Source organism: Solanum tuberosum, unplaced genomic scaffold (assembly GCF_000226075.1).
Source record: "Solanum tuberosum cultivar DM 1-3 516 R44 unplaced genomic scaffold, SolTub_3.0 scf00106, whole genome shotgun sequence".
Classification (NCBI taxonomy): domain Eukaryota; kingdom Viridiplantae; phylum Streptophyta; class Magnoliopsida; order Solanales; family Solanaceae; genus Solanum; species Solanum tuberosum.
The window spans coordinates 35380-49245 of NW_006239032.1; the positions used below are offsets into that span (position 1 = coordinate 35380).

The 13866-nt window shown below is 30.4% G+C and overlaps 3 protein-coding genes across 3 annotated transcripts; all 3 read left to right on the top strand.

The window, feature by feature from the left end:
* Positions 1-4212: 4212 nt before the first annotated feature.
* CHS2 (chalcone synthase 2) lies at positions 4213-5957 on the top strand. The gene is given in 2 exon segments (NM_001288367.1): positions 4213-4493; positions 4822-5957. Coding segments are annotated over 2 exon segments (1170 nt in total). The 5' UTR covers positions 4213-4315; the 3' UTR covers positions 5814-5957.
* Positions 5958-8558: 2601 nt separating this feature from the next.
* On the top strand, positions 8559-10443 carry LOC102578543 (salicylate carboxymethyltransferase-like). Its single transcript, XM_006349381.2, has 4 exons — positions 8559-8688; positions 8787-9194; positions 9554-9808; positions 9890-10443. Exons 1-4 carry the CDS (start codon positions 8614-8616, stop codon positions 10214-10216), a joined length of 1065 nt encoding a protein of 354 aa, XP_006349443.1. The 5' UTR covers positions 8559-8613; the 3' UTR covers positions 10217-10443.
* Positions 10444-11870: 1427 nt separating this feature from the next.
* Positions 11871-13493, top strand: LOC102578888 (uncharacterized). The gene is made up of 3 exons (XM_015309576.1): positions 11871-11885; positions 12361-12470; positions 13208-13493. Exons 1-3 carry the CDS (start codon positions 11871-11873, stop codon positions 13491-13493), a joined length of 411 nt encoding a protein of 136 aa, XP_015165062.1.
* The last annotated feature ends 373 nt before the right edge of the window (positions 13494-13866 follow it).

Genomic DNA, 13866 nt, shown 5'->3' on the forward strand with positions numbered 1-13866 from the left:
CTTTCACAATTCACACGAAAAAATGCTTTACATAGAATTGAGGCAAAGTGATTTATGATTGAATTTTAAAGGTATTTTTATCATTTGATAGATCCAAGTTCATGACCTATATATATGTCTATCCCTCGAGATACATATTAAAATATATATGATAGTGATCACATCTGCTGACATATAATGTTTGAACATAGAATTGGGTCTTTGTGAATGCATGTTATCTTATTGAATACACTCTACCAACTATTGCATACAATAATTAATTACTAGATATTTCTAATATTAATTACCAGTTATAATATTAATCACAAGTCACAACATAATCAAACACTAAAAAACCCCATGAAAAGTGACTTTATATTAAGCTTTTTTGGTTAATGGATCGTTGTTTATTGGCTGATTAATTGGATTTATCAAAACTTATAAACTAAAGGAGAAAATGGTCAAATACCCCTCCAATCTATATTCGAATTTTCAACTACACACTTATACTTTACGGGGGTCCTATTACCCCCCTAAACTATTTTAAAATGGATTAAATACCCCCTTAAAACGTGATAACCAGTCATCTGCCTTGTGGTGAGGCACACGCGCTTGACACGTGTGTTTCACCAATTAAATTTTTGAAAAAGTTTTTTCTCCTTCTTCTTCATCCTTCTTCTTCAATCTTTTTGCAGCCCTAACCTTTTTTTGTGAAAGCTTGATTTGGGGAAAATATTAGGGGATACATTGTGGGTCTTCTTTTATTTTTTTTATCTTCCTCACAAGGTGAATTCGTCGGGCCTCCATCCTTTTCACCGTTGTCATATGAGAAATCATTGTTACCACCTCCACCTCCATCATTATCACCTCCCTAATTTACATCGAAATCCAACACCTTAGCACATCTTTATCATCTTCATTTATAATATCTCCAAGTTGTTCATGATTTCCAACCCCATTAGTTTCATCATCTCCACCATCCTCATGATTTTTTTCCTCCTCTAATTCTTTCTATTTATTTAGGTAGATTGATTTTGCAAGAGTATTACATGAGTTCAAAAATTTGTTTAGAATTAACAATAAAGAATTCGATAAAAATGGGGTGGCAGCAACGACTATGGTGGTGGCAACACCTATTTAGAGGTGGAGAATGATGGAGAGATTTGTTTTATATTGCTATGGAGAAGAAAGAAAATAAATTAGAAAAATAAATAATTATACATATATTATTAAAAAAAGATATTAAAAATAAAATTTTAGTAATATTTTTTTTATGTTCACTCTCTCAAAGAGAGTGAAATACACTCACATTGCCAACTAAGCATTTAGGGAGGTAATTATTACAGTTATAAACAGTTCAGGTGGGTGATAGGACTCCCATAAAGTTAAAGGGTATAGTTGAAAAGCCGGATATAGATTAGGAGGGCTTTTGACCATTTTCTCAAACTAAAGAGACATGCTATTGTCAAAACTCACTTGGTGGCAAAAACTTGACCTTACATTATACCTAACACCTTTTCAAATTTTTGTTTTTTATTTTAAAAAATCACTCAATTTTATCTAAGGGTGGATATAATCGGACAAGGGCTGTCAGATGAACGAATTGACCTGAATTTTGATGGGTTAAAATGCATTAAAAAGTGGGTTGACCTCATTATTTGGGAGCATGTTGTTCAAAAATGATCTTTAGCAACAATTAATTAATGACAATAGTTTAATTAACGACACTAACACTCTTTGTAAATGTCCCTATAGCCTATGAACTTACTCTTTTTTTCAGAATATTTTGTTGTAGTTATTTTTTTTAGATGGAATTAGGGGTCCAATATTAATTAATAAACTATATAGAAATTACTATGCCAAAATAAATAAGATAGAGATATCTTTATGTGAAACTAAAATCCTTCTTCCACAAGGAATTAACTAAAAATCTCAATCCACTCTTGTATTAGTATTTAACTCAAACTTCACTATATGTGCGTTTAGTCATTAAAAAAGAAAACCATTTTATAAATTTTAAAAATTGAAATTGTATTTTGTTATATACTTTTTATACAATAAATATTTTAACATTTGAATGTAATCTTTTTTAAAATTATGAAATTTAATTGTTCCTCTCATAAATGATTTTTTTTTAAATATATATTTTAGAAAGGAAGAGGTAGATACATAAAATAAAAACTAAAAAGAAGAAGAAAAAAAAAGAGATGACGTTTTAACTTAATTTATAGTCCACACATCATACCAAATCTTCCAACACCACACAATGTACCTACTTAACAATCAAACACAACAATTAATAAACCTAACTTCATTCTCTTCTTTTTTTTTTTGGTACGAAACATCTTTATCACGTTGTCAAATTAATTTTAACTAACCTATGTTTTGTGTTAAAATAATTAAGATTCCTTTACTCTTAATTAATTAATTCGAGTGAGGAAAAATTTATTGAGAGCGACCGCCCCACAAATGGACCATAAAAAATGGGGTCCATATAACCACAATTATGGTAAAGTTTCTCCAAGTAAATAAAAATTCATATATGATTTTAAAAAATTAAGAAATATACCTAACAATTAGAAGATTCAAGTACTTAATTAGTTGACAATGTAACACTCTATGCGAATAATGAAACTTATAGAAATCCCACTAGTGTAGGAGTTAATTACTTAGATACACTTTAGTTTGCAATATTATAAATCGTATCAGTTTTAGTACGTCCAGGTACATATATCTCATTATATATGAGGTCAAAATTAGGTGTAATTTGTTCTAGATACACTGTATCCAAGTGGATTCGCATGTATATAGGATACATACACAAATCTCATTTGCCTCCCTCTCATCTTGTTTGCCACGCTCCTATGTATTTGGTATCTCAGATACATGTGAATCAACACTAGATACATACACATATGTATCTAGTATAATTCACAAGTATTTGAAATACATGACAATCTCCCTCTCCATCTCGCTCGCCTCTCTCTCTATTTCAGTGTATCTGGTAGCAAAAATACATGTATCTAGGTGTATCTTCTGGAATATATGACAAATGAAACTCTTAATTAATGATAAGATACGTAATTATTTGAAAGTATAGATAGAATTAATATATATGGTATGAATATATATCTAATAAAGATAGGTTTTTTATGTGATTCCGGTGGTCATGTCTTAATTAGATATTGCAATGTATATATCTAGGTGTATCTCCCTCAATATATGACATGAAACTCTTAATTAATGATAAAATACGTAATTATTTGAAATATAGATAAAATTAGTATATATTGTGTATGGATATAAGTCTAATAAGATAGTTTTTTTATGTGATTCTGGTGGTTATGTCTTAATTGGATATTGCAATGTTAATTTTAAATTATTATATGTAACTATATTGGAACATGTTTTTTGCAATGAAACTCTTAATTAATAAAAAGATACATAATTATTTAAAAATATAGATAGAATTAGTATATATGATATGAATATATATCTAATAAAGATAAAAAAAATTTATGTGATTCCAGTGGTTACGTCTTAATTGGATACTGCAATGTTAATTTAAAATTATGTATATAACTATATTAGAACATGCTTGTATATATATCTAATATGTCCAAGTTTAGCATATAAATTTAAAGGTACTTTTTTACTTACCACATTAATTAAAACACATATATTATACGTGTTGTACTCTTGTTGTGACGTTGATTTTTTGTTATCATGTCTAAAAATGATTTAAAAAATTAAAATAATCCATTGGATTTTTATGAACATATTGACCAAAAATAGTGTGACGGTTTTATTTTGAGAAGTAGGTAGCATTAGTGGCAGATAGAGCTTTCCGATATAAGTGCAACAAATATTTTATTAAGTTATACACATCGTTAACGTAAGGATTTTTTTTATCATCGATCAGATCATTTTTACTTGTTATATAATATGTCATTCGACTTATTTATGTAATACTAATGATGTATAAAACTTAAACTTTATTTTTCTCGTTATTGGATTTGGATGTGTTAAATAATTTAACTGATCAACAATCTTAAATCGAAGATGAAGAATATTTATCATCTGAGCAACCCCGCTCAGTTACGGAAAATGAGAGTTGGGGAAATATCATGTGCCAGTTGGACCTAAAAAAGTTGCTCAAACACGTGAATACTAGCTACCAGTTTGTTATGAATTTTTTTCTATAAATATCAAAATCTCCATGCAAACTTAAGTACACATCAACACAAGCCATTTTTTCTTCTTCACTTGCTAATATTTGTATAATATTTTTGGTATTTTCATATACATAAATCTTAGTAAAAAAAAAAACACGAAAATGGTCACCGTAGAGGAGGTTCGAAGGGCGCAACGTGCAAAGGGGCCGGCTACTATCATGGCCATAGGCACGGCGACTCCTTCGAACTGTGTTGATCAAAGCACTTATCCTGATTATTATTTTCGAATTACTAATAGCGAGCATATGACTGAGCTTAAGGAGAAATTTAAGCGCATGTGTAAGATATATAGTTTTTTTTTTTTTAAATTATTGTTATCATATAGTATTATATATAACTGGAGTTTTGATGATTAATTACATGTGTTTCTAGTGTAGATTATATTTAAATAAGATATAATTACGTAATACCAAAACTATGTTCTGGCTATTGATAGTTGAATGGTGTTCCTAATTAATTGTATCACACGTGATATACTTTCCTTGATTCTAACTAATTAAGTATCAACATACAACAAAGATGAATTTTATGGGATATTCTCAATCAACTGATGATAAAATTTTAATATTATTATTATTTTTTTGATTAAGTTTTTCATTTAATACAGGTGATAAATCAATGATTAATAAGAGATATATGCACTTAACAGAAGAAATTCTGAAAGAGAACCCAAATATTTGTGAATACATGGCTCCTTCACTTGATGCCAGGCAAGATATAGTGGTGGTTGAAGTGCCAAAACTTGGCAAAGAAGCAGCCCAAAAGGCCATTAAAGAATGGGGTCAGCCCAAGTCCAAGATCACCCATGTGGTCTTTTGCACCACTAGTGGGGTGGACATGCCTGGGGCTGACTACCAACTCACTAAGCTTCTTGGTCTTCGACCTTCAGTCAAGCGACTCATGATGTACCAACAAGGTTGCTTTGCTGGTGGGACTGTTATCCGACTGGCAAAGGATTTAGCTGAAAACAACAAGGGTGCTCGAGTCCTTGTTGTTTGCTCAGAGATCACTGCAGTTACTTTTCGTGGCCCAAGTGATACTCACTTGGATAGTATGGTTGGACAAGCCCTTTTTGGTGATGGGGCAGCCGCAATGATTATAGGTTCAGATCCATTACCAGAAGTCGAAAGGCCTTTGTTTGAGGTTGTCTCTGCAGCCCAAACTCTACTCCCTGATAGCGAAGGTGCTATTGATGGTCACCTTCGCGAAGTTGGGCTAACATTTCACTTACTCAAAGATGTTCCTGGATTGATCTCAAAAAACATTGAAAAGAGTTTGATTGAAGCATTCCAACCAATAGGCATTTCTGATTGGAATTCTATCTTTTGGATCGCTCACCCTGGTGGGCCGGCAATTCTTGACCAAGTTGAACTAAAATTGGGCCTAAAGCCCGAAAAACTTCGGGCTACTAGGCAAGTTTTAAGTGACTATGGAAATATGTCTAGTGCTTGTGTTCTATTTATTTTAGATGAAATGAGAAAGGCCTCATCCAAAGAAGGGCTTAGTACCACAGGTGAAGGTCTTGATTGGGGTGTACTTTTTGGATTTGGGCCTGGGCTTACAGTTGAGACTGTTGTGCTCCATAGTGTGTCTACTTAGTATATATATTAAGGGGGTTATTAATTAAATTGATTATCTATGGAATAATCTTAAATTTCTTATATTTGGTGTATCATGCATTTGTTTTGTTTTCAATTGAACTTTGTAATGCATATTGTGTGTAATAAAAGTTCATTTCCCCTTTAATCTATTGTCTTTCTTGATATAATTTTTTGTCCATTGCAAAGTTTCTAAAATCTAGCTAAAAGATAAGTTGTTTAATTAAGAGGAGATAATCTAACTGAATGATACGTTTCTATATTTTGTTAATAAGAAGTATATATTGGGACGAATTATATTAATTGGCTCCCACTCGAGTCATAAACAAACATGTGGATATTTTTCACGGTACAATCTTTGATTTTTTTATACGTTCTCCCTGTTTTATTATATGATACTGTTTGACTTGACACAAAATTTAACAAAAAAAAATGAAGAATTTTGAAATTAAATATGTGGTCTAAAATAAAACTTAGGTATTTATGTAGTGACAAATCATTTTATTAATGATAAAAAAAAAGTTAAAAATTATTTTTATTATATTCTTTTTGAATTAAAAAAAAAGTATGTCATATAAGCTGAGAAAGAGGAAGTGTGTTTTTAGCTACATCTTTTAGCCCACAGATAGTTACTCATTTTGTCCACTTTTACTTGTCCGCTTAATTAAAAATAGATTGTCCGGTTTGAAAAACCAAAAGCTAATTTATTATTTTATAGTTTATACATATAATTTATCTTTAATACTCCTAAAAATTATGCATCTCTGATCAATGCGTGAGATGACACTTATAGTAAATAAGAATGATAAAATAAAATTACCATTTTATATTATTTCTTAAGAAGTATTGTGTCAAGAAAATCATGGATAAATAAAACTGAACGGATAAAGTATAATTAGGATTAATGGATAACTTTAACCTTAGCCCACACGAAAATAAAGTCTAGTACGGTCTAATTTACTAGAGTCCGGAGCCAAAAGGGTAAAAAAAATTGTCAAAAATTCCAAAAGGGCATATCATATTTTTTTAAAACCAAAAGGGCAAAATCGCTCCTGCCGGAGCGATTTTTCTCTGACACATATTAACGTCGTTTACTCCGTTAGAAATAAAATCGCTGCCAAGACAACGATTTTTGTCCAAATTTTTTTTTTCTTTTCTTTTCACTAAAATCGCTGGCACAACAGCGATTTTTTTAACTCTAATTTTTTTTCCTCCAACTAATATCGCTGCTATGGCAGCGTTTTCATAGGAAAAAAAAATTTGACAGCTTTTTTGGAAAATCGTTGCCTTGGCAGCGTTTTCCTTAAAAAAAAAATCTTTTCTTAATTTTTTTTTTTAAGTTTTATAAAAGAACAATTATATTTTAAAAAAATTGCTGACAGGGAGTCTGATTCCATCCAAAATTTTGGACTCGACGTAGAAATCATCAAAATGAGGCACGAACTTTAATCGGTGTCGAAGTAGGCTGTCTTTTCAGCGATTTTTGTTAAAAAAAATATTTTTTAATAAAAACGCTGCCTTGTTTTCAAAACGAAAAAAAAAATTAAGAAAATGATTTTAAAAAAAAATAAAATTTGAAGAGAAACGAATTAAAAAAAAAAGAAAAAAAATTTAACTAAAAAGCTGCCAAGGCAGCAATTTTCAGCCATTTGGCAGCTTTTTATAAAAAATATATATATATTTTGAAATCGCTGCCTTGGCAGCGATTTTGGAGAAACTAGTTTTTTTTAAAATAAAAAAATCGCTGCCAAGGCAGCGATTTTGGTAGAAATATTCTTTTGATTTTCTTTTTAAAATTGTTGTTGTTGCAGCGTTATTATAAAATTTGTGGCGTTAATTTGACTAGTTGACAGAAATTTCAAAAAATAAATAAAATAAAATAATATTTCTACCAAAATCGCTGCCTTGGCAGCGATATTTTGTTAAAAAAAAACTAGTTCCACCAAAATTGCTGCCTTGGCAGCTTTTTAGTTAAATTTTTTTTTTAAAATTCGTTTCTCTTCAATTTTTATTTTTTTTAAAATCGTTTTTCTTAATTATTTTTTTTCGTTTTGAAAACAAGGCTGCATTTTTTATTAAAAAATAATTTTTTTAACAGAAATCGCTGAAAAGGCAGTCTAATTCGACACCGATTTAAGTTCGTGCCTCATTTTGATGATTTCTACGTCGAGTCCAAAATTTTGGGTGGAATCAGGCTCCGTGTCAGCAATTATTTTTAAAAATAATTGTTCTTTCATAAAACTTAAAAAAAAAATTAAGAAAAGATTTTTCAAAAATAATTGTTTTTTTTTACGGACAACGCTAGCAAGGCAGCGATTTTCCAAAAAAGCTGCCAAATTTTTTTTTTCTATGAAAACGCTGCCATAGCAGCGATATTAGTTGGAGGAAAAAAAGTTAGAGTTAAAAAATCGCTGCTGTGCCAGCTATTTTAGTGAAAAATAAAGAAAAAAAAATTTGACAAAAATCGCTGCCCTGGCAACGATTTTATTTTTAAAGGAGTAAACGGCATTAATATGTGTCAGGGGAAAATCGCTCTAGTAGGAGCGATTTTGCCCTTTTGGTTTTAAAAAAATATGATGTGCCCTTTTGAAATTTTTGGCAATTTTTTTTGCCCTTTTGGCTCTGGACTCTAATTTACTACCACAAATTTACCCCTAACATGGATTACATTTTATTGGACACAATATCCTTACTAGTACTAAATATATTGGGTCTGCTTTATTTGTGAGATGAAATAAACAACGATATAAGATATTTTATGAGATTATTTTAAGCCAGAAGTAATTGATTGATACATAGAAATGGAAGTTACTAAAGTTCTTCACATGAATGGAGGAATCAGAAACTCTAGCTATGCAAAAAACTCTTTACTTCAGGTATATATCATCACACACCTTTTTGCTTATCGTTATTTGAAATTTTAGTGAAACACTGAATTTCTTATCTCATGTCTGTTTTTCGTGGAAAAATATAGCAAAAGGTGATTCTCATGACAAAGTCAATAACAAATAAAGTTATATCTACTCTCTACAACAACCTTTCCCCAGGAGAAACTATACGTATTGCGGATTTAGGTTGTTCCTCTGGACCGAACACTTTCTTGACAATCTCTCAACTCATTCAAACTATTCATGAAGAATGCAAAAGCAATAGCCAACAACAATCCCCGGAAATTCATGTTTTCCTCAATGATCTTCCTAGCAATGATTTTAACTCCATTTTTCGATCGTTGCCAACGTTCTATGAAGATTTGAGGAAACAAAATATGGGAGGAGATGGATTATTTGTGACAGGAGTTGCTGGTTCATTTTATACTAGACTTTTTCCTTCTAAGACTTTGCATTTTGTTCACTCCTCTTATAGTCTCCACTGGCTTTCTCAAGTATGATTTGCTAGAGATAACGTATTTTTATTTACTTATGATCTACCGTTTGACTATAGATTATGAAGTCAAAACTTGAAAATTTGAGTTTTTGAAGATAAATTTTCAAAATTTGATAAAATTTCATGGTCAAACAAATATTTGAAAATAAAACTTCAAAATCTAATCCAAAAGATACAAATGCTAGCTAAATTATATGTCTTCAATCAACACACTCCCTAACATATGAATTTATGATAGGTTCTATATATATTCAATTTAACATATTTTGCTTTTAGTTCGAACTATATATTATCTAATAATATCATATACGTCTTATTTTGAATAGTTGATTTTAGATTTGAATTCGCCTTTGATAGGTACCTGATGGAATAGAAAGTAACAAAGGAAATATTTATGTGGCAAGTACAAGTCCGCCAAGTGTGGTTAAAGCGTATTATGAGCAATATGAAAGAGATTTTGTAAATTTTCTAAAGTATCGCTCGAAAGAATTGGCAGATGGTGGATGTATGATATTAACCATATTGGGCAAAAAAAATGAAGACCGCTTTAGTAAAGGAGCATGCTACCTATTAGAGCCTATGGCGAGGGCTCTTAGAGAGTTGGTTGTAGAGGTAGAAACTTAAACTTGTAAGATACAATATAACATATCATTCGTTTTATTTTAGTATGTGACAGTGTTTGAATGGATGCAGGGATCAATAGAAGAAGAGAAAGTGTACACATTCAACATTCCTGCATACTATCCATCTCTTAGAGAAGTAATGTATATAGTTGATAAGGAGGGATCTTTCACCATTGATATCTTGAAAACTTGTGAACTCCATAAAGATGATTTTGATGAAAATATGGCACAATGTGTGAGAGCTTTCACTGAGCCTTTGCTTGTTAGCCATTTTGGTGATAATGAAATATTGATAGATCAAGTGTTCCACAAGTGTAGGGAGATCTATGTCAATTTCATGACTATAGAGAAGACCACATTCACAAATGTTATTGTCTCTTTGATTAAAAGGAACTAGGGCAACTATTCTCCCTAGCCCTATTCACTTTTGTTATTCTATAGGCACGTGTATATGATATCAGGATCTGGGAGAGAAAGATGTAAGAAAACTTATCAACTTGACATTTAGCTCGAGTATGTTATATTTGGTTATTTACTAAAAGCATTATCCTTTGAAGATGAATGATTGATTGTGTAGTGTGGAGTGTATTTAGAAAATATAAACGGAGGATATGTATTGTTAGGTTTCATTTGTTAGTGGCGATTGTGATCCCTCAAGAGAACTGATGACTGCATCAAAGATGTAGTGCTTCTACATCTAAGCTAGACTTTTTAAACTAAATATGATACTTATAATCGCGACAAAGCCACATCACTTTTTCTTTCCATCACTATTACTTGTGATGTACCTATAGTGACAGAATTTGATAGGACTCTTGCACTTTTTGAAAATTATCAAAATTAATCCAAAAAATCCAATCTATCAAAACCCAACCCCAAAACGGAGGTCGATAAAATCCTAGTGGGTATATTTCTCCTACAAAAAATTATGCTAAAAACATAATATTATTATTATTGTTTGGCCAAGAGACCTAAAACATAAACATGTTGAGAGAAAATCTCCCCCTAAACAAAACTGTTTAAACAACTTCATTGTGGATGCTATTGTGTTGTTGATATGAAAAGATGAGTCTTTCAATTTATAGAGTTCTAAATATTTCCTCTAACGAAAGAATAACCAAATATGGAAGAAAATTATATTTTTCTTTTCAGGAAAAGTTAAAGCATTTATGGTAATACTTTGACTTTCCTTTAAGAAAAAAATAAAACTTAAAATATGGTATGACAATCCGGGCAAAGAAAACCTAACACTTCCACCATTATCAACTTTTGTCGTTGCTGCTGGTTATTATCAACTATCACTATCCTTCCACCCATAACCATCATCCTCACCCACAACTGTCATCGATGTCAATCACTACAATCAACTCTCATCACTATTAGCCACCATTTAAAATTATCACCATTAATTACCATTACCACAACGATTATTAATCACTATCGAGTATCGACAATCATCTCATATTGCAAACCATCACCATTATCTCTACACTATCATCCACCACAACTAATCAACTTCTACCATCAACCATTACTGCCACACATAACACCGCTATTAGCATGCAGCATCACCACCTACAACTATTATCGCTAGCCATCATCACTAGCCATCATCATATAATTTTTAAAAAATATTCTTTTGATATGTATTAGATTAATTTTGTTTTTTATTTATTAATTTTTAAATAAAAACAAGTTTTATGCATTCAAATGTTAAAATAATCCGTCTTAACTACTTAATATTTAGATGTGTACTCAGATTACATAAATAAACGATTTTAAAGAAGAAAAAGGATAACTTCCTTCCTTAAATCCCATAAATTTTCCATACATTTAGAGTACTTAAACTTACCTGTCTCATGTTCCATTCTTTTAGGAACTTATTAACCACCCAAATAAATAAATAAAAATTAAATTAAAAATTTATTTAAATATAAAATAAATCTCATCCTCCTTTTCTCCCTTTATATGTACAATATAATTAATAAAAAAAAAGTGATTTTCTTTTTCTGTGTATGAAACAATTTCTTCCACATTCCATCCTTGTGACAATGGCGTTCAGAATGGTAAGGGGAAAAAAATCATTACTATTCTTTTTGTTTTTGTTTTTTAAGATAATTAAAATCGAGTTATAATTATGAGTATGTCTTATAGTTGGAATCACTAGATTTTTAAAGTTTCAATTAAATTTGTGATATCTATTTGAAAGATCAAATCGAGTCATTTTTAATGAATTGAGACCTTATAATGTAATCACATTTCTTTGATCTAATTGTTATTTCATAATCAACACAAAAATCGTTTTATTTTTATATTGATCATATAGTTTGAATTGCTAGGTTTTTTATTTTCAATCTATAATCTCAATATCTATTAAAAGATCAGATCGAGTTATTTGTTCAATTGAGATCTTATAATATTGCCATAATATTCTCTGATCCCAATTGTGTTTTGGTTACCAACATAGAATTTTTTTAATTTATTATTTTTAAATATTGACGTTAACTTTTGTATTTATTATTGTCTTCATTGTTACGACAGAGGTATTTGAAATCCATGACGAATGCCTTCGCGGCGAATCGATCGTTTGCTTCTTCTACTGCTCCAAGATTTTCCTCTGCTGGTGGTTCTACTCATGTCAATCCTAAGAAGTTCGTCTCTTTTAACTTATTTTTAAGATTATAAATTTCATATTCCGAAGAGAAATGCCTATAAAAAAAATATCATTTGAGTAAATAACTTTTAAAAAATTCATACGATTTGTCAAACAGGTTTTTGATCCATGCCATTTTAATGAGTAACATTTACTCTTTATCTTGACATAGTAATATATATCAATTCACTTTACATCATCAAATCATCTTTACATTTGTAACAGATAACATGTCTTATTTCCAAGATTACAAATCTCACATTTTAAGGATTCTTACCTGTAGATATCTTTTAGGTGAACATGATTGTGTAAATACTTCTTCTAGTTATAAATATGACATAAATACATAAATATGTCATTTACCTTATTTTCAACTTACATCTATGTCCTCCAATTTTAGGTGTGCAACAAGTAGACACTTAAACTTGTATATGTGACATAATACATGTAGGGCTCCACGTAGGACACAATTTTTCATGTAGCATGCCACGTAGAATGCATGTGTGTATATATATATTTGTCCAATTTTCTACAAGTTAAAATGCCTACTTATGCACCTCCAAATTAAGTTGGAGGGCGTAGATGTCAGCAGATGATCAGGCCAAGTTAAAAGGTACATTTATGTGTTATACATATAAATAATGATCTAAGTTGTCTACACTATATAACTGACCTGATTATGAAACTATATTGTCAGTACATAAAACTTAAACTCGATATTTGATCATTTGAAAGGTTGTCAATGACTAATGGGGATATGGCACCAGTGTATGTATTGGGTGGAACATTAGCAGTGGCAATAGGACTATGCATTTTCACAATGAAACAACAATTATTTCATGGTCCTGGAGTTTTTGTCACCAAAAAAAAGAGAGAAAATCTTGCTGAAGTTGATTTCCCAGATGCAATGGCTAGTTCTGGTACTAAGTATATTGACAAATCTGTCTTGAGGAAATTTGGAAGAATTCAAGAGCCTATTAATTCTCAATATGACATTGACCCTTACACAAGGTATAGTTAATTACTCTTTACCTTTTCGCAAAAATTACGTTTTATGTCTATTTTTGAAAATATTTACGCTATGTATGTAGTCGATACTTTATGTTTAGACACAAAAATTAACTCGTATTTGCGTATAAACATCTTTTATACACTTTATATGAGGTTGATACATTATATATATAGGAACTTACATAAATCTTTATCTCACTAGTTTATGAGTTAATTACTTAGATACACTCTAGTTTGCAATATTACATATTTTACCAGATTTTGGTGTCTCCAGTCTCCAAATTCGTTCAGATAAATGTATCGTGGATACATGAGGTCAAATATAGGTGTAATTTGTTCTAGATACATTGCATCCAAGTAGATTCGCATGTATCTTTGATACA